We start from the raw sequence: 25,103 nt of genomic DNA, 5'->3' as shown, positions 1-25,103 counted from the left end.
CATGAGGCACCAATCGCGTGCCACGCCTCGGTCGAGGAACTGGGGACACGGTGGTTAAAGCAACACAAGACGCCCCGACCCGAAGGGAAACGAGCGACTCCGAGGCTCCCGGCAAATCCCCGAGGCACTTAGGTGTCTTGAGCTCAGCATGTGCGAGACCGATCGTGCTCTCCCCGCCGCCTCCACCAAAATACCCCCAAGGGCCCCGACTTGCCGGGTCCTCTGGCCTGGAAAACGGCGCCCTACCCGCCCCGTGACCGAATCGGGAACGTGGCGCTCCTGCCCCCGCATCGGCGACATCCAGTCCGCCGCCCGGCTCAGCCGGGCTTACCGCCAACGTACCTGGGGGTAGACCCCCCCTCGGTCTCTGCCCCTGTCCCCTCCACTTCGGGCCTCCCCGTGGCATCTGGAAACGAAGACCCCTCTCTCTCCCGCTACTTATTTTAATGATCGCCTCGCGCCCCTGATTATCTAAGACACGGCGAGCTCCGCGAAAGCGGAAACCACGCCGGCCCTGGCACGCCGCTGTGAGCACGCAGTTGGCATCCAATTAATATCTGTTTAATTAGGTGGGTAAGCGATTAAAATAATTACTGTCTGGCTCTGGCCGGTGAATGGAGACAGGCGCCATGCACCGCCACCGGGGGCCTAGGGGGAGCAGGAAGTGCAGGAGAGGCAGGCTTCAGGGTCCGGGGGACACACGGACAGACGCCCCCGGCAGGCAGCTGGAGACGGGCTTCAGGGAAGGCCACAGGCTCTCGTCCCAGAAGCGGCCGTATGCCCCCAGCCCGGCCTTTCGCGTCCTCCGTGCCCGCGGGAGGCGCCAGTGGGGTCCCCTCCCTCTGCCGTCCAGCGGGCGGCCAGTCATTGGCAGAAACTGTCCCAACATGCCTGTCCTGGAGGCCGTTTCCGAAACCGCTGGACAAGCTACCCGAACCCAACGGGAAGATTTCTGGTGGGAACTGCTTTCCAAAGGAGAGAACACAGCTGTGATCCTTGAACACATTCATTCATTTTATTCTTTGGGGAACTTGGAATCCATCAAGCATATCAAATTACGGCAGATGATTCCGGACTACGCCTCATTTCAAACTGCTGATGTGATAGAAACATCAATGCTGTTCTAAAAATAATAATAAAAAAAAAATCTGGCAGTTCTGTTATTTCACATTTAAATTAACTTCCTTCACGGGTATCATGATTATCTGAAAAGTACCACCTCGTCCTTACGGCCACCGCCGACGTGCCGGTCGTGGGAGCCAGCCCCTAATTCTCTGCCGGCCACACGCCCCACGGAACTTCTGGGCTCCTTGGCCAGCTGCCAGTGCCCAGAGGTTACAAAAAGTCCTGTCCCCACACACCGGGGCTGTTCCCCCCGGGCACGAGTGCCATCTGGGGCCGGATAACTGCGCTGTGGGGTGGCCGTGGGACGTTCAACAGCATCCCTGGCCTCCACCCACCAGATGCCCCCCCCACCTCCCCACCCCCTTCAATGTCGTGACAACCAGACCCCCTCTAGAAACCACACACCTCTGCGGACACACCTCTACTCCCGTGCCCGGTTTCTGAGAGGCTCTGCCACACGGCTGGGTCAGATGTCTCTCCGAGATAAGAAAGAGAATACCATTTGGAGATAGCCATGAATTTAAAATCTGTGGAGGGGCCCCTGGGTGGCTCAGTCGGTTGAGTGTCTGACTTCTGCTCAGGTCAGGATCTCACAGCGCGTGGGTTCCAGCCCCGCATCGGGCTCTGTGCTGACGGCTCAGAGCCCGGAGCCTGCTTCGGATTCTGTGTCTCCCTCTCTCTCTGCCCCTCCCCTGCTCATTCTCCCTCTCTCTCTCTCAAATGAAATAAAATTTAAATTTAAATTTAAAAAATGCGTACATAAATGAACATCCGGCCTCCTGTTGCCTCGAAGTCTGGGACCCGGCTCATTCACTGATGTTGCAAGGTGTATCCACGTAGCTTTCCTGGCCTCCCTTATCTTAGCAATTTCAGTGGCTTTTTCCTTAACTGCCACTAGGACAGTTCGGTGGGCCAGGCAAAACTCGGCAGGCAGAAGCCTCATCGACAGGCTACAAGCCTCTGATGGCCCCAGTGGACCACTGCAGGGCCCCGGGAGGATCTGATGAACAGAGGATGACCCCCTTCTCTCCTGGTTCCTCACTCAGCTGCCAGCAAGGCCTTCGCTGATCTGGCTCTCGGGAGGCCCTGATCTACCCATGGAGCCTGGTTTCGGTGCCAGCCTGGGAGTCCTCCCCAGCTGTCCTACAGCTAGCCTCTCCTTTGTCACCGGGGCCCGGGGAGAGAGGTATCTATCCAGTGCAGGGGTCCGCAAATCAAATACACACACACACACACACACACACACACACACACACACACAACCCCAGGTGTTAAAACCTCCTGGGTTTGCATCCAAAGCAGGAATAACCACCACAAACTGTCTAAGCCCACAGGGCGCAGGCAGAGGGAGGACAGCGCCCCCCCTGCCCCGTGCTCTCAAAGCCCTGGGGACGGGCACGGGCCACGCACAGACAGGCAGCAGCGATCCACGGTTTCCAGGGCAGCTGATGGCACCTCCAGCTGGAAAAGGCCACGTGGAAGAGAAGACCTCGCGGGGGCCCATTCCTCCTCCCCCATTTATACTGTGGGAACCCCAGGCAAGTCTCTGAACCAGTCTGAGCCTCTGGGTTAACCTCTGCGGAAACCAATACAAAATAAAAGCATGTGGGGCACCTGGAGGGCTCAGTCTGACTCCTAACCTCAGCTCAGGTCACGATCTCACAGTTGTGAGATTGAGCCCCACGTCAGGCTCTGTGCAGAACCCGCTTGAGATTCTCTCTCCCTCTCTTTCTGTCCCTCCCCCACTCGTGCTCTCTTTCTCAAAAGAAATAAACATTAAAGCAAAAAAAGCATATTTCTAAAAAGCATTTAAACCCATCTGATTGTTCGATTCTCCTCTAGGAAGTTAACCTAAGGGGAGAAAGAAATCATGTAATTGTATATTTATATACGGGGACGTCCATGAACACGCTGTGCATACTTCTGACGAACGGAAAAGCGTAGCAAATGCTATGAAGGTAAGCATGAGACACAGAGCCCGTAGATGAGGACAGGGCCATAAGACAGAGGCTGTGGCATTCGTACTATTAATTAAGGGAAATAAAGGCAACAAAGCAGTGTGTTCAGAACGATTCTCTTCTGTATGTGCACATGGTCTTTGGGGGGAAAAGTCCTGTCTGTTTATTGTTGTACTCGGGGGAAGGGAGTCGGTTATGAGCAGGAAAGGAGGGGGCGCCTCGGCAGGGGCTGGGGGACCCGCGGGCTCCGCCTGGCCACCCTCACGGCACAACCAAGGCGGCGAAAGAGGCCCCCCGCTTCTGCACAATGTACAACAGCAGGAAGTACCTGCTCGTGGGCAGTTTCACTTTTTCTGTGGATTCGCCTGGAAAACGGTCAAAGTGTTGCAGTCTTGAAGGCCACAGAGGCTCCTTGTCTGCAAAGGGCTTGGCCTCGGGCCCAGCAGCATCGCGTCGGGGGGCGGCGGGCATCCCCTGAACAGAAGTGAAGCTGCCTCCGTGTCGTGTCTGGAGCCCCCCGGGAATCACGCCCACCACACCCACGGTTCCGCACATAGAACAGAAGGCAGAACGGGGAGACCCCTTCCAGGGGACCCTCGGGGACTTTCGTAAGGAAGGTGGTGGGCACGGGCCTCCCATGACTCCCAGCCGGTCGCCAGGTTATTGCCAGTCTGACCTCCCCTCCTTCTGGGGCAGAGGATACGATCTGTGCATCTCCCGGGTTCCTTTACGATGAGACGAAGTCTGGAGGAGCTGATCTGGGTTCGGACCACACTGCTAGGATTTACAGATCAAAACCAGTTCCCCCAAACCAAGGCCAGAACCTAAATTCGACAGCTCTGGCCTCCTGTCTCGGGGACCCACGAACACGCCGCACAGCTTGTCTCCCAGGCAGGCGTTCACAAGCAGGTGCGCACGGGCATGTAACACGGCTCCCCGGCACCCGTGCACTTGTCCACGGGCACACCTTATGGGCAGCCTGCCGTGCGGGAGGCGGTGTGACGGGAGGGGCTGCAGGGTGAGGAAGGCTCCCCCCGCCCTCGTGGGGCCTCGGGGCCAGCAGGAGACCCAGGCATCCAGCAGCAGCTACGTACCTTACCGCTCCACCCCGGGTCACGGAAATGCTCCAGATGCGGAGTGCACGGGGCCCGGGCAGACGGCAGCATGGGCACGCCGTCTCTGGAGACAGGCTTTGGGAGAAGGGACGATCCAAGCCGGGACCAGGAGGAGCAGAGGGCATGGGCAGGGAAACCCTCAGGTGTGGGCAAGGGGCGGGTGCAGACAGGGGAGCTCGGCGTCGGCCAGAGCTCTGGAGCCGAGGGTCTGGGCCAGAATCGGGTGCGTGGCATCGGGCTGCAAGGGGTGGAAGGGCCCGCGTGAGCAGTGACGGCTCCCACCAGCCTGTCTGCAGGCCCGGCCGGCCCCACACGGCTGCCAGTACCTGCCCCTTGCATTACGGCCCAGCACCCAGGGGCCGTGGCACAGGGGAATGACGTCCCCGGGCATGTCAGCCAGCGTCAGCACAGACCGACGGGGACAACAGAGGGACTCCAGCCTGACTGCTGTCTCCGCGACAGCTCCCGCCCAGTCTCGGGGGCTCGTCTCGGGGGCTCCCCAGTCCGGTCACCTCCTGTCACCCAGGCGCACACCACACCCACCCTCCCCACCGTGGCCCTGCCGGTTCTGCCCAAAAGGAGCGGCTGCAGGCGGTCACACGGGGGGTCCCCGGCCCACTGCTAGATGCACGAGGATGTGCGTGTTCAGCGTGGCGGCCCCGCCCCAAGGGGTACCTCACCTCCGTGTGCTTCTCCGCGTCTCCCCTGCCAGCCGGGGTCCCTGGCAGCCACCTCCAACCGGAGTCCGGCCTTCCGATCTGCTCTCCGCACAGCAGCCAGGGCCCAGCGGAGTGCGGGTCACGTCACGTCCCTCCCCTGCTCGAGACCCCACCCGCCCACCGCACCTCCAGCTGCTCTGACCCGCTCTGGTTCCTCAAAGCAGACGGGCCCTTCTGACCCCAGGGCCTTTGCAGAGGCTCTTCCCAGAATGCACCTGCTTGCCCATGTTTCTCTTCACTCCTCGGATCTCAACTCACAGGTTGGCTCCTCAAGGCAAGAATATGTAAGTCCATTTGATAAAAGGTGCTGGGAAAACTGGACAGCCACATCCAGAATGAAACTGAACCACTTTCCTACACCAGGCACAAAAATAAACTCAAAATGGATTAAAGACCTAAATGTGAGACCCGAGACCATGAAACTCCTAAAAGAAAACAGGCAGTCATGCCTTGGACAACAGGCTTAGCAACATTTTTCTAGATACGTCTCCTAAGGCAAGGGAAACAGAAGCAAAAATAAACTACTGGGACGCCACTAAAATAAAGAGCTTTTGCACAGCAAAGGAAAGCATCAGCAAAATGAAAAGGCAGCCTACGGAATGGGAGAAGATATCTGCAAACGACACATCCAATAAGGGGTTAATATCGAAACTACACAGAGAACATACACAACTCAACACCAAAAACGAACAGTCTGATTAGAAAACGACCAAAGAACCTGAACAGACATCTTTCCATAGAAGACATCCAGAGGCCAACAGACACGCAAAAAAGGTGTTCAACATCACTCATCATCAGGGAAACGCAAATCAAAACCACTCTCAGATGCCACCTCATGCCGGTCAGAGCGGCTAATACAAACAAATCAGGAGACTCTAGATGCTGGCGAGGATGCGGAGAAACGGGAACCCTCTTGCTCTGTTGGTGGGAAAGCAGACTGGTGCAGCCGCTGTGGAGAAGTGTGGAGGTTCCTCAAAAAGTTAAAACCAGAATTACCATATCACCCAGTAAGTCAACTACTAGGTATTTACCCAAAGAAAACAAACACTAACTCAAAAAGATATATGCAACCCTGTGTTTACTGCAGCCTTATTTGTAGTAGTCAAGATGAGGCAGAAACCCAAGTGTCCATCAATAGATGGTTAAAGATGTGGTGTGTATATAGATATAGATAAATAGATACATATATAGATACATATATATCTACATATATATACATATATATACATACATATCTACATATATATATACACACATAGATACATATACACACACATGGATCTACGTATATATACATATGTAGATACATATGTATCCACATATGTATCCACATATGTATCCACATATGTATCCACATATGTATCTACATATGTATATATACGTAGATCCATGTGTGTGTATATGTATCTATGTGTGTATATATTGTATATGTGTATATGTGTGTATATGTGTATATGTGTATATATATATGTAGATACATATGTATCCACATATGTATCTACATATATATATACACACATACATACACACAATGGAATATGATTCAGCCATTAAAAAAAAATGAGATCTTGTCATTTGTAACAACATGGATGGACCCAGAGAGCATCATACTAAGTGAAATAAGTCCGACAGAGAAAGACAAATACTACACGATTGCCCTTACATGTATTAAGCTAAAAAAAAAACAAAAACCCATAAATACGGAGGACAAACTCGTGGTTGCCAGAAGGGAGTGGGTGGGGGGATCGCAAATGGGTGAAGGGGAGAGGGGGGTCCAGGCCGCCAGTCACGGGACGAGGAGGCCACGGACGGAAGGCGCAGCACGTGGAATACAGCCGATGGTGCCATAACAGTGCCACGTGGTGACAGACGGTGGCCACGCTTGTGGGGCCCAGGATAACATAAGACGTGAGACTAATGTAACACTGTGTGCCAACTACACTCAACAGCAACAAAAGGGAAAATCACATAAATGTCACAAAGTTCGTCTTAACCTGAAATACAGTCTCACAAAGCTTCTCGTTACACATCGTACACTTACTCTGTTCGATTAATACGTATTCTGTTTTACGAACGTATACACGTCCATATTAGAATGCACCCCACCTATGCAGCAAACGCTAAGTGGTTGGTCATAAAGTACTGCCTCGTAGAACCCCCTGCAACATCGATCATCAGTTTCACTATCACCTTCGCCGAGATCCACAGTTCCCACGCCCGCCTTCTCACCTATAAAATGTCTCGTGATAGACAGCAGTCCTGACCTGTGTATTAACCAAATGCCTGCAATCGCCCGTGCAACGTCGCAAGTGTCAGGACAACCTCAATGAAGAAGACAAACGCTTAAAAACGATGACCGCCTAGGAACCCTCTGACACAATGTCCTCTTGACTTTTTTGTAGCAACTGTCACGTCAGAGTGTTTTGATTCTAAATCTGCTGATCGATATACCAAGTTGGCTTTATATGGAGCGATCTGTAAGAGAAAGCAATAAAATCAAGTGCTCGGAAAAAAGAACTTGTTTTAAGTTGCTCCCTCAAAAATACTCATCAAAACCTCACTGAGATACCACCTCACACTGGTCAGAGCGGCTAAGATCAACAAATCAGGAGACTCTAGATGCTGGCGAGGATGTGGAGAAACGGGAACCCTCTTGCACGGTTGGTGGGAATGCAAACTGGTGCGGCCACTCTGGAAAGCAGTGTGGAGGTTCCTCACAAAATTAAAACTAGATCTACCCTATGACCCAGCAATAGCACCGCTAGGCATTTATCCACGGGATACAGGAGTGCTGATGCAGAGGGGCACCTGTACCCAATGTTTATAGCAGCACTTTCAACAATAGCCAAATTACGGAAGGATCCTAAATGTCCATCAACTGACGAACGGGTAAAGAAGATGTGGTTTATATACACAACGGAATACTACTTGGCAATGAGAAAGAGTGAAATCTGGCCATTTGCAGCAACGTGGATGGAACTGGAGGGTATTATGCTGAGTGAAATATGTCAGGCAGAGAAAGACAGATACCATATGTTTTCACTCATATGTGGATCTTGAGAAACTCAGCAGAAGACCAGAGGGGAGGGGAAGGGGGGGAAAAAGTTACAGAGAGGGAAGGAGGCAAACCGTGAGAGACTCTTCAATACTGAGAACAAACTGAGGGTTGATGGGGGTTGGGGGAGAGGGGAGAGTGGGTGATGGGCATGGAGGAGGGCACCTGTTGGGATGAGCACTGGGTGTGGTATGGAAACCAATTTGACAATAAATTATATTTAATATAAGAAAATAAGCTGCCCCCTCCAAGAGGCAAACCCCAAACCTCCTTCATTTGTAGCATTAGCGATGTCATAACTCACACATCCGCGTGATTCTTTACAACTACGTATTCCCCGGCCACCGGCAAACAGGATGATGGCAGGCACTGTCCTGGGTTTACCACTGATCACCCAGAACCTAGCTCTCGGTACCTGGCACATAACAGTTGCTCAGTAAAGGGAAGCCTGCAGGGCTCAGGCTTCCCTTTACTGGGCTGAGCGTCTGGTTCTTGATTTTGGCTCAGCTCAGGATCTCACGGTTTGCGAGATCGAGCCCCCAGGCCGACGGCGCACAGCCTGCTCGCGGGATTCTCCCTCTCCCTCTCTCTGCACACCCCCTTCAAAATAAATAAATAAGCTTTAAAAAAAATAGTTGCACGGTAACTATTGGCTGAGAACTAAGGAAACTTTTTCAGACACTGTTCTCTTCATTTAGCAGAACTCAAAAGGCCATCATGGCACATGCCTAGAGCGTAAACTCTACACAGATTTTTGTTGAAAACATGACTGTATGTTTTACACGTGGACGGGCCAGCAGCAGAATGGGTTTTTCCTTAATGCACGGTTCTTGGCTGATTCTCAATGCACATTTTTAAAACATGCCTGAAATGGAGCCTCATCGTATAATTGGCCCTAGTCTTTCCTTAGGAGTCGATGAAACAGCGATGTGTCCCTGCCGTGGACGGGCACGTGGCTCCATGAAACGCAGTACGCCAAGTAGTCAGTTCCTGAGAATTCCTGGGAGCCCCGTCTCCCCCGGAGTGGCTGCTGGAATCCAGACCTGAAACCCCAGCAGGAGACTGGAAAGGCCAAATCAGAGCTTTAAATGGGGCTCCTGTCGCCCGAACCACCACAGGATGTGAAACCTCCAGCTTCCTCGGGCATCACCGGGCCCCCGAGTGCCCTCGCCCTGCCTCACGGAGACGCAGAACTGCGGAGGGGTCTGCCGGTGGGCAGTGAGGGCTCAGCTGGGAAAACGGAAAAAGCGTGCGGGTGGGCGGGGAGGTGACGGGCTGCGGCCTTTGTACCCTGGGCACAAAGTACCAGCACACAGAGATCTCGGTGCCCCCCCGTGCATCGGCCCGTGTTTACCAAGCTCTTACTCTCTGCAGAGCAACAACGTCCAGGGCCAGGGGTGCGGCAGGAGGATGAGAGGCTCAAAGAAGCATCCAGGGACTCCTGCCCCGGAGCAGTGGACTTGGCAAGAAGCTTGGGTGCCCCGCCTCTCTTTGCTGTAAACTGTAAGTCAGATCTGAAGTCTCTCTCTTGGGCTCAAGCCTTCCAACCTATCCGTTCAAACTATATCGGCCTTCTCCTTAGAGAGAAGGCAGATATTCACAGGGGCCAGGAGCAACACGCCCCACAGAGCTGAGTGTCACCCCAGGGCACCGGGTCAGAGAAAGACTCTTCCCTTGAGAAGACCTCTCCGTGCTCACGATCCCTGGCCTCTCAGCCAGTGGACAGGACACACAGACATCACCGTCTGTCAAGGAGGCCCGGTGTTTCCAAATAATAAAAACAACCCCTCACTTGTAGCAGTGGGGTCTCCCGGCGTCCGGGGCACGGACACTCATGGGCACCACGCTGCCACGCCAGGCAGCTGCCCTCTTGACTCCGGGCGGCTCGTGGGACCACGATGACGAACAAAATCGTTTCCAACAGTGATGTAATGGTGTGTGTGTGTGTGTGTGTGTGTGTGTGTGTGTGTGTATTAGGTAAACGCCCTCAGTTTCCTCAGTTTCGTACTCCTCTTTCCAATATAAGCCTGTATGGGACCAAAACATCTTCATGTTACTGTGTTTGCCTTTTTTTTTTTTTTTTTTTTTAACATCACAACATTTAAATCCATCAACTGGCTATTGGTTCGTAAGCAGCGGACCCGGCTGAAACTGCAGACTTGAGTCACTAGCAAACTTGAGGGGTGGTCTCCAAATGTGCCACGTTCCCCTTCCGTGTCCTGGAGCGGGAGCTCCCCGTCAGTTCTTCTGAGACTTCTGAGGTTCTCTTATGGAACCTGCCTCTCAGGAGCTACTCAGACTCCCCACCTGTGTCTCCAGGGCCCCCCCCTTACCCATGCCCCAACTCCGAGCAGTTTGTCAACTCCAGGCCTCCCCACCATATGCCTCGTTTGGACCAGCCTCTCTGCCTCCAACCTTGCTCCTTCCTTTCTAGGTTATCTAGACATGGCTGACAAGTCAACCTTCCAGAAGAACCATGATCACATGACTTCCGCGTTCAAGACCACCAAGGACTCCTTAACCTGGGGGGGTGGGGGGAGCGGGGAGGGAGTCGACTCCCTAGGCTGTCCTTCAGAGCCGAACCAGTCTGTGAAACACCACTGCTCCCTCCTAAATCCCTGGAGTCCCCGAATATTCATTGAAACCTACTCAGTGTGTCTGCCATTCACGCTGTCCCCTCCCCACGCACGCCCCCTGGGCCCTGCTCTGCACTTTCAAACCTTCCAATCCTCCCAAGGCCAGTTGGGAAATGTCTGATCTCCAAAAGCGCCCCCTGACCACTTTGGATGCAGGGGATCCTTCACTCCTAACTCTGACGACAGTTTTGTTTTCTCTGCTAGGCACCCCACCCCATGCCACCTCCAACAGGCCACTTCCCTCTGGGGGGGAGGGGGCGCTCCTTGAGGACTGGCCTCTGACTCGTCCGCCTGCATGCCCCCCAGACCCGGCACCAAGCCATGCCGGCGCGACACCAAAACTTCACAGCCGCCTGCGTGTCCCCTTCCCATTCTTGGGCACCCCTAGGGAGCCCGACTCCCCAACTAAGCCGGGGTTTCCCTGCGCCCACTGCAAACCAGGTCAGTAGTCCCGCTTAGCAGGACCTAGTTCCATTTTCGAAATCTGCCGGGGCGAGCACGGTTGTCACCGGCTGCACCCTGAGGACAGGGCGGCCCGCGGAGGCAGAGGGCGCGAGCCGGGAGGGGCCGGGATGCTCCGCGCCGCCGCCGCCGCCGCCGCCGCAGGCCGGGCGCCCGTGCCCACTGCGGAGCCGGGGGGGGGCGGGGAGGGGGCACCGGGGCGCCCGGGGGCGGGCCGCGCGGGGACCAGCCGCGAACTCCACCCCGGTCCACCCTGTTGAATCCCGGCTCCAAACTTTTGCCCGCGCCCGCGCCGTGCCCTCCCGCCGCCGCGGCCGCCGCCGGAGATGCCACGGGGCCGCGCCCCGAACGCGACAGCGCGCGGCACCGGGTAGCCGGCGGCGGGCGTCCTCGGCACGCGAGGCGGGGGGGGGGTCCCGGGGGCCGCGAGGCCCGCCTCCGCCGCCGGGGCTGTGCCGGTGCTGATGCTGCGGCCGGGGCCGGGGCTGCGGCGCGCGGGTCCCCGGAGCGCGGGTCCCCGGAGCGCAGCCGCCCCCCCCCCCCCCACCCCGAGCGCGGGTCCCCGGAGCGCAGAACCCCCGAGCGCGGGTCCCGGCCGGGCCGCTACTCACCGGGAGGGTTGACCGCCGCCGGGGTTGCCATCTTGCCGGGAGGCCGGGCGGCCGGGCGGGGCGGAGGGCGGCGCGGAGCCGGGCCCCGGAGGGCGGGCGGGCCCAGGCGCCGCCGCCGCCGCCACACAAAGGACGGCGCGGGCGGGCGCTGCCTCCGCTCCCCCCCCCCCCGCCCCCGCGCCGCCGCCGCCCCGCCCCCGCCTCCCGGGCCGGCCTTTGTCGCGCGGCGGGGGGCGCGGGCCGCGGCTCCCCCGCCGGGGCCGTAGCACCGCGAGACTTGCGCGGCGGGCCGCCGGACCCCCCGCTGGGGGGCGCGGCGGGGGGCGGCGCAGGTGCTCAGCCCGCGGGGCGGGGGCGGGCGGCGCCCCGGGGTCCGGGACGCGGAGGGGGGCGGGGGGACGAGCCCATTAGGATGCAGAGGGAAGCGGTCCTCGGAGGCGCGGGGAACAAAGGCGCCCAGTGCGGCCCACTTAGCATGCCGGCGCCGCGCCGCCTGCTGCCCGGGCCCGGGGCCGAGGGCTGAGCGCCCGGCGCCCAGAAGTCTCCGAGGCCGGGGACCGCTTCGGAGCGCGCTCGGTACGCACCGCGGCCCAGGCAGCCGGCCCGGGAGCCGGGAGTGCCTTCGCGTCGAGGGGCGCACCCGCTCTGCCTTCCTCCCGCCTGCCCACCGCGGTGCCTGTTACCTGGGGCGGCTGCAGGAGCCGTAGCGACACCAGCAAACCGAGATTTAACCGGGTTTTTAAGTGTTTTTATCTGCAGAGCCTGGTGAGAGGGTTGGGCTGCGCAGAGCGTGGAGGCACCCCTGTTTTTCTACCAGACCCCAGCATCCCCTGAAAGACCACGGCGCTTAGGAAGCAAACCCGCCAAGGCGGGCGCCCTGTGTGCAAGCTTCCGGGAAAGAATGGATACATCCCAGGGGAGAGCCAACAAGGACAAGACGGCCCCTAAACGGGGACACGTTTGCAAAAACATCAGACTGCCTTCAATCCCTGCAGAGAAGCATGGGGGGGGGGGGGGGGGCGGGTAGAGAAACAATGCTTGGGATGTATTTTCAAATAAGCATGGTTATTGGGGAGTTTGTCACTATTGATCTGACTAATAGGGGCTTAATGATACTCATTCGGTTATGATTGCGCAGACGCTGAAAGTCTGCCACGTGCCAGCTAGGTGCCCGCTGGGCAGAGCAGGGAAAGAAAGCCACAGGGGCTCTGTCCTCCCGGGCTTGCAACCTGGGGGTGGGGAGGCGAGGAGCGCTCAAGAAACACACAGATGCCTGGAGGGTTGGGGGGGGGGGGGCATGGTGGTCACTGGGGAATGAATCCGGGCAGAGAGAGGGTGGAGTGATCGGGAAAATGAACACTAGCCTTGGAAGAAATGAGCGGAACGTGGAGAGGTGGACAAAGACACGTCAAGTGAAAAGATCGAAGGGTGTTGGCTTTGGCAATGAGATAGGCCAGGCCCAGGCAGGTAGAGATCAACTCGGATGACAACTGAGCCCTCCTCCCCACCCCCCGCCATCGTTGCATCAAGTAGAATGTTCCTGATTTTCCCGAGATCAAGCCAAACGAGAACCCAGCCTCTTTTCTACACAAGGCATCAGCACTCCAATACCCACAGGCACTCGATACACAATAGGTACCTGACTGAGGATTTCCTACGGTAAATGCCAGGGGCGGTCCACTCGTTCACTCCACCTCAGACAAGGTAAAAAAAATCCATCTTAAATGTTCCCGCTGTCTAGAACAGTGCCCTTCCGGGCCCCGGGCCCCACCGGCAGGCCTGTCGTGCTGGCCCGTCTCCATACACGGCACCCAGCACTGAGCCCCGCGCTGTCCAGCCTTCCCTGCCCCTCAAGGCGGCCAGCTTTTCTCCTTGGGGTTTCCCTACCCGCCGTCACACGAGGCTCGCTTTGGTATTGTCTGCACACAGATAGGTTTGCAACATTCTCCCTAGAAAAGAAAGTTGTAGTGAACATGACCGTCATCACATACACACACACATTTACCATATACATACGTATCTGTTGACAAGTTTTACTCTCTTACTGTGTGCTCAGGCCTGCCGCCCGTTTTCCAGGGGTTACTCCGCAGATACCTTTAATCCTTCTTTTTGCATTTGTCTGGGTAGCATGTGGCCAGCTGCTAGAGGCCGGGACACTTCCGTAGTCCGCTTGGAGACAGACCTAGCCTGTCGTGCTGTGGTTTTCAGCAAGTAAGAAGCGTGTGTGAATTTAACAGAGACGTTTCACCTTTTCTTTCTCTCTCCTCTCTCCTCTCTCCTCTCTCCTCTCTTGCTAAGTGGGTAAATACCCAGAAACATCCATTGTGGAGGAAAGCCCCGCTCTTAAGTAAACAGCCTGAAATGGAGCGGTTAGTCATTGCTGAACACTGAGCGGCATTTACACGATACAGTGGTCTCGTGCTAATTACGACGGCTGGCGGGCCGTGACCAGTTAGCAGCCTCAGTCCACACCTTTAAACCACCTAGAACTGTTTTAAATTCCAGAGGAGCCTGTGAAGTTGGAAGCTGAGGCCCGCTTTCTTTTTTTGTAAATGGGTGCAGACCAGCTGGGCCCCTAGCACGTGATTCAGTGTGCCGCTCCCAGCGGTGACCGGGGCTGGCGGCCACAGTGCGGGTGACACATGTGGGGGAAGCGGTCGGTCACCTGGACCCTGCCTCACATCCCTGCGAGTTCTGACGTGAGACCCGGGACTCCCATCGGACAATGTGTGATGACCCCAGGATCTTCTCTTCCCTTGACTTCCCTTTAAGATAGCAAGAGACCGGGGCGCCTGGGTGGCTCAGTGGGTCGAGCATCCGACTCTGGATTTCAGCTCAGGTCACAATCTCATGGTCCTGGGATCGAGCCCCAAGTCGAGCTCAGTGTGGAACTTGGAGCCTGCTTGGGATTTTCTCTCTGTCTCTCTCTGCCTCTCCCCCACTCATTCTCTCTCTCTCTCTCTCTCTCTCTCTTTCTCTCAAAATAAATAAACTAAAAAAAAAAAAAAAAAAGATAGCAAGAGACCGGGGCGAAAAGCAGGGCCTTCCTCAGAGAAAGAGGGCGTGGAAGGTAGGGGAACGGGCTGACATGTCTACAAGAAGGGAGTTTCTTCTCTGTCACACGCTGCACGGCCCTGCCAGCCTCCCTCAGTCCTCCGTTCCTTCTAACTTCTTGCTCAAGGCAGGAGGGAAAGGCTCGTGGGTCCGCTACCCCCACCCTGCCTCCCATGTTCAGTTCCACAGCTGCCCAGAGGCCCTGTGTCCAGGCGGCCCCCCAGCCGGCAGGTTTCCTGGTTACTCTGAGTCACGGGCCCAGCTGAGAGCCGGACGGGGCCTTGGGTCTACAGAGGAGGGCGGGAACCCGGCCTTGGAAGCAGAGAGAGGGGACCAAGTGTGCTCTGTCACCCTCCCAGCCCTAGAGCCTGGGGAAAGCCTCGCTTTCCCCACCTGAACCTCTGTGCGGAGCCGCAGTGATGATGAACTTGACTGTGGTCATGTGTGTGCTCTGTAGAGTCGAGATGCTTTAGAATGCTGCTCTGACAGTTTGGCGGAGAGGAGGGAAGTGTGGCAGACAGGGGGAGAGACACGGGAAGGGGCAGCAAGCTGCGTTGTGCCTTCGTGGAGGTGGGGTGGGGGGGAAGAAGGAGGGGAACAGCCGTCGGACCCACGGGTTCTGACCTCTGTCTTCTGGCTCATGTCCTGTGAACGCACCTCAAACACGCTGACACAAAAGCCGAAAGCAGGGGGCTTTCCCCCATCGGGAGGCCCAGGGAGGGAAACCACGCAGGACATTTCTGCGGGGACTGAGGGACGAGGCAGCCAGTGAGCCGGGCCCCACGTGGCGCTCCTGGCCCCGCGGGGCCTCCGTGTGGGGTGCCTGGGATGCTCACGTTCCCACAGGCCAGGGGACCGGAAGGTCCCAAGAGAGTCCAGGCTCCTGGGTGAGGAGGACCAGCCTCAGCGAGCAGGACTCAGTGAGCACAGGCTCCAAACCAGGGGCCACGGATTCCAGCCACAACCCGGCCTCCGAACGATGCCTTCAGGTTCAGCAGCCAGATGACCACCCCGGCCGCCCGGGGTGGGGGGGAGCAAGAACCCCAGGGCCCTTCCCCACCCTCAGCCCCCCATCTGAAGGAGGCCACCCTCGCCAAAAGAGACACCATCAGTGTTCAAGGTCAGGGTTTGCTCGGTTCAGAGGAGTCTAGGCTGAGTAGATTTGTGCCCCTGCCACGTGGGACAAAGAGACAGTCCAAAGTCAGAACTTCACAGCCACGACACATGGACAGTGACACGTACCCTCCGTGAATTCTCAGGGGTGAAAACCCGTGGTGTGAAAACGCAGACAGAAAATGCTGCTCGAGATTCGAGGGGCTGGCAAATCACAAGGCAGTGACGACTAGGACCAAACGGGTGTCCCCCTTCCCCCGAACGAACCCCTCCCAGCCCCTGAGGGAAAGGCACGTGGCCAGGGTCCGGCGCTCGGGAGGCAGTATTGGACCCAAACTCGGCAGCCGTGACCTTCCTCCCCGGATGCGCCTGCCCTTTGGGAGTTGCTCTCGGGGCTGAAAGACCCAGCGTCCCACGGCCCGCGCGGCTCCAGGCTTGCCCCCGTCCTCCTGCGGGGGTCTCGGGCTTTCTCCGTGGCTGGTGGCACGCTGGTGATCTTCCCTACCGCACAGAGTGGTATAAACTCTACACGGCTCTCAGAGCGTGGCCCCGGAAGCCAGACAGCCCGTGTCCAAACACGCTGCTCACACCTGCCGTGCGACTTACACTCTCTGTGCCTCAGTCTCTTCATCCATGAAGTAGGGATAAAATAGTCCTTACCCCGGGGGTGGGTGGGTTGTGAGAATCAGGGGCGCTAACGTGAGTCTACAGCTTAGAGCATCATCCCGAGCGTGGTTGTTATCCAAGAAGCAAGGTGCAGTCACGGAGAACGAGATGGGGCAAATTGGGGGCGGATGCCAAACCACAGCAAGTGGCGATTTGGAAAATAGTGTACAGGTGACTCCGTTTATCAAAAGCTGTCCCCGGGGAGGAATTCACAGCTGCAAAGACTTGATCATTAACCAGGAACAAACGAACACGGGCGACAAATGGTGGAGTCGATCAGTAAGGAGAGCTTCTCAGCTGGTCCCGGCGGAAGAATCCGAAGAAAGGGCGAAGGGCGGAAGCGTGGAAGGGCAGGGACACAAAACCCCAGCCACGCGTCTGCGCGTCTCCGGGACCCCACGTGCATACGGCCCCTTCCTCACCTCTCCCTCCTGCCTCCCTGTGGGCAGACCTCGCCCCTGCCGAGTAGAGGTGGTGCCCTCTCTGGCTCCACCTCCCCCGTTAAAGAATGGAAGGCATCTCGGGGGAAGGCTGGGCCGCCTGCCTCCGGAACAACCATGTCCAGGGGGCCGGTGACCACGACTGTGCCCTCTCGCGATAGGAGACCCCGTCGCATAAGAAGAAAGACCCTCCTGGTAGAACCCTGCAGCTCGAAAGGACGTGAGGACATTTCCACGACGACGTGGGAAGAAATTGCCTAAGATAAATGCAGATGCTGATTTAGCAAGAAGTCAGAGAGAAACACTTATAAGGAAAAAAAAAAAAAGAGGGGCACCTGGGTGGCTGCCGACAGTTGAGCCTCTAACTTGTGATTTCGGCTCAGGTCATCATCTCATGGTCCAGGAGATCAAGACCCATGTCGGGCTCTGTGCCGACAGTGCACGGCCTGCTTGGGATTCTCTCTCTCTCTCTCTCTCTCTCTCTCTCTCTCTCTCCCCGAACCCCCACCCATGCATATGCTCTTTCTCTTTCTAAATAAACTCCAAAAAAAATTAAATAAAAAGAAACATCTGTAAATTAGTCCAAGGGCTGAGTCTTTGGAAGGGACCTCCCTGTAGCCACCTACCTGTCCCCACCCCCCACCAACACCTGTGCACCGATAAAACCCAGCTCCTTGTCCTTTCCGACCTACACAGAGATCCCCCTTTCCCTTCTCCCCTGTGAACTTCTCGTTCTTCGTAACCCTGTATTACTGGTCACCGCCTCCCTTCCAGGTGGTGCCTGCACCGTGACGGGGCTCCGGGTCCTACCTTCTCCCTCGTTCTTTCACGTGCCTCACCGGGCCAGGGTCGATTTCTTGTCCACGCGTATTTCGTGAAGCTGTGAGCTACTGCCCCCGTGTTTTCCCTTCCCTGGCACCTAGCTCGTCCCGCTGACGGTCTTGTCGGTCGTGAGCGCTCACATAACCCGCCACGCCTCCCCTCTGTGCCCCCCCCGGGGTAGGAAACGCGTGGACAGCTGCCCAGTGCCCTCCCCTCTGCGGCCGCTCGCATCCTCCCAGCATCTCCCTTTGGCTCCTCTTGGCTGGGAGTTTATTGTTAATCTGCTCTAATTCCGATGCATATTAGAAGCTGTGTCACTTACTCCTGGGAAGCAAGAGGGACATGAGTAGGAAAAGGTACTCCGTGCTCAGCGCCCTGCTCCGACCTTGTTCTCTCCAGGTGCGTGAGGAGCTCAGTGACTGCGTCATCTCCCGCAGCGACTGTAACCCCCCCCCCCCACATTCGTATGTGAAATCTAAAAATCAGAGTAGAATTTGTGTAAACAGGCATGTATAAATAAATTCCATATATATATATGTACGTATGAATTACATATAATTTACACACATACACTCAGCTCTTTCGGGCAGTCCGGTCTCTCTAACACCTTTGTTTCACAGCTGGGACAGTTCTGACTCGGCCTCCTTAGTGACAGCATGCTGCACGAGTGAATGTATTCGGATTTTCTTCTTTTTTTTTTTTTTTTAAATTGTTTTTTCAACGTTTATTTATTTTTGAGACAGAGAGAGACAGAGCATGAACGGGGGAGGGTCAGAGAGAGGGAGACACAGAATCTGAAACAGGCTCCAGGCTCCGAGCTGTCAGCACAGAGCCCGACGTGGGGCTTGAACTCACGGACTGCGAGATCATGACCTGAGCTGAAGTCGGCCGCTTAACCGACTGAGCCACCCAGGCACCCCATATTCGGATTTTCATAGACAGCCACTTTCCCGCTTGTTTTAATCCACTTTGGAAACCGTCCTCAACAATGACAACAGCTTTTTTTTTTTTTTTTTTCAGCCTAAGAAGATTCTCCAAACGTTTTAGCGGGTAATTCTAAATAGGTGCATTTGAGCTTATGTTATGTATAAACACATAGTTCTTGCTTACCAGTGCCGCGAGAATTAATGGGGTTGGTTAATGATTGATCTCTCTCTCCAAGTAATAATATTCGACATTCCGTCGGCGTCCACACTGGTTACTGTGAGACGACACGCCCAGACCAAGTTCATTATCCAGCCAAGCGGTCTGCAACAGCTCGGTCGTTAGCATGCAAATCAGCGCAAACACAGGACAGGTGACAATGACTCCCTCCCCGTAGGTCACACTGGTAGAGGGAGGCCGGGCACGGTTCTGTGGGAGAACGGCTATCTTGAGCACGCACGGTCTAGCTGCTTGAGGGGTCAGATTTGGGTCTTCTACACGTCTTCCTGTGTTAACACGGTCTGTGGAATTGACAACTGAACTTTAGAAAGCCACCTTGTACGTAACTGAGAGGTAAACCGTAGAAGCTCTCCAGTCCTCCCTGCTTACTGTATCATGAGGGAAGGGTCTAGGTGCACCAGCTCTGGACCGAGTTAGCATCTGGGGCGAGGTGGGGAGGGGAGGGGTGGAGGGAAGGCCGGCCCATCGCCATTGGTTCCTTGTTGTGTTTCAGAGGATAAGGGGAACGCTGCCTTTTCCCATCAGCAGTGGAGCTGCTCTTTCAGGGGTGTGTCCTGGGGCGGGGGGCGGGGGCGGGGTTCAAGGAATCTGAATTTCCCAGGGGTCCGTCCCAGTGCCTCGCGTGCCAGTCGGCCACCTCCTGGGAACGTCTGCTCCGGACTTCTCTCCTGCCTGGCGCCCGGCTCTTCTGATGATCTGTTAGGTTTCTGCTCCGCTGGCCGCCTTTGCCAACCCCAGGGCTGTCGTCCCGGGTCACCGCAGGGGAGGCCTCTGCTCCTTCTTACACCTGCAGACGGACTCAGAACCCAGAAGTGTCGCCAGCTACTGGCCCGGGTGCCGGCTCCCCCAGAAACTGGCCATTCTGTGTGCTAATTCCCCTGCCCTGGTGCCCCAAACCACCTGCTATCCGCTGAACACCAAGCCAGACCAGAGAACCGGGGTGTGTCGATGCCATTGGCCTGCCCACCTGCCTGCAGGCACACACCCTTCACCCCAGATGCTCTACCCTCCCTTACTTCTTAAAGCCCGGAGCCCCGATTTCTTCCAGCTCCCAGAAAGAGGGGCAACGCCTCCCTTAGCCGACTGGTTGAAGGGTCCCAGCTCCTCTAGAAGCCTGAAGGTGGGGCCCGCGCTCCCTCCCAGACCTACCAGGCTGTGGGTTCCTCTCCCTGCCCCTGCTGTGTCCACAAGATGGGCGAGGCCGGGAGTGGGAAGTTTCCCTACGTGTAGGCTTCTCTGGCTTTATAATCCTAAAGCATATTCCCTATTAGAAAACTCAGTGCAGGAATGGGGCGGGAGGGGGGGACGGGTAACCAGGGTGAGGCTCTTTGGTAAACTACAGCACACAGCCGCAGCGGGGAAGGAGCGAGAAAATGCTTAGGAGGAAGCACAAGTCTTCACGTGGGCTTAACTGCACCCCTCAAGCTTCTAAAATCGTGATTTAAACGGAGTATTCGTTTACCAAATCACCTTTGGCTTTATTATCCTTGAAGGAAAAAGTAATACTGACCGTCCCAGTATCGACTGTTTGCTCACACAACTCACAAGAATGTGGTCAGACGGGGACCCAACCCACAGGACGTGAGCAACCTTGCTGATGACAGTACATCCCAGACACTGTCGATATAAGGTGTCCTGAAACCTTCACTTTCTCCCTTTTTTTTTATTTTGAGAGAGAGGGAGAGAGAGAGGGAGAATCCCAAGCAGGCTTCAGGCTCAACACAGCACCCAATGCAGGGCTCGATCCCACAAACTGCAAGATCACGACCTGAGCCGATATCAAGAATCAGACTCAGGGGCACCTGGGTGGCTCAGTCAGTCGAGTGTCTGACTTTGGCTCAGGTCATGATCTCATAGTCCGTGAGTTCGAGCCCCGCATCGGGCTCTGTGCTGACAGCTCAGAGCCTGGAGCCTGCTTCAGATTCTGTGTCTCCCCCTTTCTCTGCCTTTCTCTCTCTCTCTCAAAAATGAATAAACATCAAACAAAACAAAAGAATCAGACTGAGGCACCCGGCGCCCCTCTCCTTCTCCCCAGGAACAGGTGTATTCCTTATTGGGAGACCCCCAGTTACTGGCTCAGTGCCCACAGAGAAGAGCTCTTTGCCGGTCGGTGTGGTTGTTCGTGAGCGACAGGAAATTAGAGTCAGGATCCTGGGCTGAGACTGAGCTCAGGCTCCACTCAGAGCTGAGGAGTCCACACAAAACAGAGAAAATGGTCTAAGGCCGACGTTGACTTGAAAGCTCTTTCTTTGTTCAAAAGCAGAAAGAACAGGAACGGAGAATCTAAGAAAGCCCTGCTGAAGACAAATATATATTTGGAGGAGGGGGACGGGGAGGAGCAGGAGGAAGAAAAAAAAGGAGAAGTGAAAACACAAAACAAAACAAAACAAAATCCAAATATATCAACAACTCCTTTGGCAACAGAAAGGAACCGTCGGTGAGGAGCCAGGAAGGAACGTGCGAAAGAAAGCAAAGTGCGTCCAGGGCCCCAGGGAACCTGTGTGTGTGGCTGGTCCCAGCCCCCAGAGGGATATGCATGGGGCTGTCGTGACGCAGTGACATTGGCCACAAGGCCACGGGTCTCGTCCCCGGGACTCCCCGTCGGGCCCAGGCCCCACACCGCACACACCGCACCCTTCCGTGGCCGCCCTCAGGGAATAATCTGGCCACCTAAGGAGGCCTTGCTGTGAGGGGGAAATGAGCCGCTTAGCCCACAGGAGCACTCTGCCTTCTATTTTTGTTCCCTGTTACAAATAAATTGGTATTTGGGTGGTTCCATCTGTCCCTCGAGGTCTGATAAGCCCGCTGGAGGTGAAAAGAAAAGAAAAAAACGTTTCCAGACCATAGGCAATGGTTATGCCCCAAGCTGACGCTGAGAATCACCTGGCCTCCCTGGAGGGCATCTTGCTGGTTTCCAATTTTAATCAATGCAACCTAGATAACGACTGTATCACATTGGTATTTATGTGACTACGTAGGCCTGTATCTATCTATCTATGCTGCATCTATATAAGGTGCCTAAAAGATTCAAAATGATTTTTGTATATATTTTATTTAACCCTTTGTCATTCTTTAGCTCACTTACTGTCGCTTTCATTTGACAGATCTGGTGACTGATACTCAGAGAGGTTGGATGACTTACCCAAGGTCACACGGCTAATGAGTTACAGAGCCAACTGTATGAACCCAGACTGGTCTGACTCCAGAGTTTCGCTCACTCAATCTCCAACTATCAAGATCCACTGGTGGATGTTATCTCACTGTAACATACGAACTTGACAGGTAGCTTCCCTGGTTAACTTCCTGAAGGTAGTTGGAAGCAGATTTAGGAGGCTGTAAACTGTGGAAACGAGGTACAAGGGGAGTGAGCAGGTGTGGGAAGGGGGGTTGGCCCTCCGGGCCCCGTGCCTCCGGCGAGGTCTGGTCACCCAGGCGGCGGGAGCCTGCAGGCTGACCGCTCTGAGAACTGGTCGTTATGGTCTCACGGGGGACTAACTCCATACGCCCTATGATGCATGTGCTGTCCCTTGTGCTGAATGTTCCAGTGAAATCAGAAGGCAACTGGCAACTTCTCTAACGTGCAAAGTGACGTTTCCTAAGGCTCATGAGTGGACTTCGTTTCAGACGGTCCCCTGCAGGCTGAGGAAATTCGTAGTGGCGGAGGAGTCCCTGAACGCAGTGACATCGTGACGAGGGGAGGCTGGAATTCAGAATTGGTTCGACATGACTTTAATACTCTTTGCGTCCTTTGTAGTCTGTTGGAAGTGGTTCCTTTCCCCAATAGTTTGTGCTCCTTTATTCTGAAATAATTTCAGACTTACAGTAAAGTTGTAAAAATTGTAGAAAGAACTATCAGATACATTTCGCCCCAGTTGTCAACATTTTACAACGCTTAGGTTTTCTCTCCATATATCTCCATATTATCTTTTTCTGAATATTTGAGAATAATCGGAGACATCATAGCCCTTCCTGCCACAGACCTTAGTGCGTATTTCCTAAGAACGAGGGCTTGCTCTTACACAACGACATTGTAATTATTAAAATCAAGACATTATCGTGATGGGATATGATTAGCGAAGCCGCACACATTTTTCGTCTTCCCCAATTATCCCCGAAATGTTCTTTATGGAGAAAAGGAATACTGGCTCCCAGAACCCAGTCCATAATCACACATTGTCATGTCTCTGTAGTCCCCTGTAATCAACTTCATTTTTTAGTACGGTTTCGGGGTCACAGAAAAAAATAAGCAGAAGTGCAGAAGGTTCCTATATGCCTCCCCCTACACACACACACACACACACACACAACCTCGCCCTCTGTCAGCGCCGTGCCCCAGAGTGGGACGTTTGTTACGATCAACAAACCGACATTGACGCATTGTTATCACCCCAAGTCGGCAGTTACATTAGGGTTCACTTTTGCTGTGCATTCTATGTGTTTCGACAAATATTTAATGGCATGTATCCACCATTATAGCACAAAGATGGTTTCAAACACAGATAGTTTCACTGCCCTGAAAATCCTGTTCCCTCCCTGCTCATCTCTGCCCGGCTCCGAACCCCTGGTGAGCACTGATCTTTTTACCGTCTCCATAGTTTTTCATTTTGCCCTTTGCAGAATGTCCTAGTGTTGGAATCCTATAATCTGTGGCCTTTTCGGATGGATTTCTTTCACCTACGGGTATGTTTTAAGGTCCCTCCAGTCTTTTCATGGTAGCTCGCCTGGTTTTAGTGCCGAGTGATCTTCCATTGTCTGGACGGACCACAGTTCGTTTACCTGCTCGCCTACAGAAGGACATCCTGGTTGTTTCCAGGCTTTGGTGATTACCAACAGAGCTTCTGTGAACATCTATGGGCAGGTTTTGTGTGGACACAGGTTTTCAACTCCTGTGGGTAAATACCAAGGAACACGTGGGCCGATCCTGCGGTAAAAGCACGTTTCATTTGGTAAGAAACCACCAGACTGCCTTCTGGAGTGGCTGCCCTGTGTCACACTCCCCCTGCATCCAAGGAGGGGCCCTGTGGCCCCAAATCTCACCAGCATGTGGCGTTGCCAATGCTTTGGGTTCTCACCGTTCTAACAGGCACGTGCGGTGAGGTGTTCCTGCCACCGTTTTTGAAGCATTAACGGTCCTTGTCCGTCGATCATACCTCCGGGCCTGTGGCTAGACTGGCTGCTACGATTTTCTCATGATGGAGTTGTGACTGATCTCACTGCTGTGACCTTAAGTGACCGCCAATAACATAACCAGCTGAATCTGTAGTCCAGGTTGGGGCCCAGGGCACCCAAATTACCTCCACAATTTAGTATATCTTTGGTCTCAATTTTCCATTTATTTGCAACTTGATATACACACATATCTAAAATATCCTAAAGGCTGGGTATAATTTATTACCTTAATTACTTGATGATTTACACAGAAGCATCATAAAACGTTAGGGCAGCATTTCTTTTTTTCTTTTTTAGTGTTTTTAGTTTTTGAGAGAGAGAGAGAGAGAACGAGTGGGAGAGGGGCAGAGAGAGAAAGGGAGACACAGAATCAGCAGCAGGCTCCAGGCTCCGAGCTGTCAGCACAGAGCCCGACGTGGGCCTCGAACCCACAAACCGCGAGATCGTGACCTGAGCAGAAGTCGGACGTCCAGCCGACTGAGCCCCCCGGGCGCCCCTAGGGTAGCATTTCTGATACCTATTGTTCATCGACTCTTAAGGCACTATTATTTCAAGGTGTCCACCAAGCGTCCATGACTGTGGAGTAGATCGAGAAGGTGTAACACACACAGAGGACAGAATACTACTCAGCCATAAAAAGGAATGAGATCTCGCCATTTGCAACAACGTGGATGGAACTGGAGGGTATTATGCAAAGTGAAATAAGTCCGTCAGAAAAAGATAAATACCATACGATTTCACTCGTATGTAGAACTTAAGGAACAAAACAAATGAGTAGAGGAAACCTACAAAGTGTAGTAACCTACAAAGTGAGTAAGAGAGCCAAGATCGTCACTCAGGCCTCTGCTCCGCATCCCGGCTCTTAGCTGGTCTCCAAGCTTTTGAAAGCTCCAGTTTTGACGTTACGTATCAAGCTCATTTGCCGTGGGGGCCCTGAGGCAGAGCTGGCACAGACACGGGGCTCCGCCGACAGGCCCTCGGGCCCCTCACCGCG

The 25,103-nt window shown here is 54.9% G+C and overlaps 1 protein-coding gene across 1 annotated transcript in view; it reads right to left on the bottom strand.

Moving 5' to 3' along the window:
• The window catches only part of ARNT2 (aryl hydrocarbon receptor nuclear translocator 2), a 149,861-nt gene extending 138,004 nt beyond the window's left edge, over positions 1–11,857 (bottom strand). The window contains exon 1 of the mRNA XM_053888609.1: positions 11,682–11,857. Within this exon, the coding sequence (XP_053744584.1) occupies positions 11,682–11,712 (31 nt within the window). The 5' untranslated portion in view covers positions 11,713–11,857. The remainder of the gene's footprint in view (positions 1–11,681) is intronic.
• Between the last annotated feature and the right edge of the window lie 13,246 nt (positions 11,858–25,103).

The sequence above is a fragment of the Panthera pardus genome, unplaced genomic scaffold, assembly GCF_024362965.1.
Source record: "Panthera pardus isolate Hobbes unplaced genomic scaffold, ASM2436296v1 HiC_scaffold_23, whole genome shotgun sequence".
Taxonomy (NCBI): Eukaryota; Metazoa; Chordata; class Mammalia; order Carnivora; family Felidae; genus Panthera; species Panthera pardus.
This window is presented reverse-complemented; position numbering and strand designations above follow the sequence as displayed.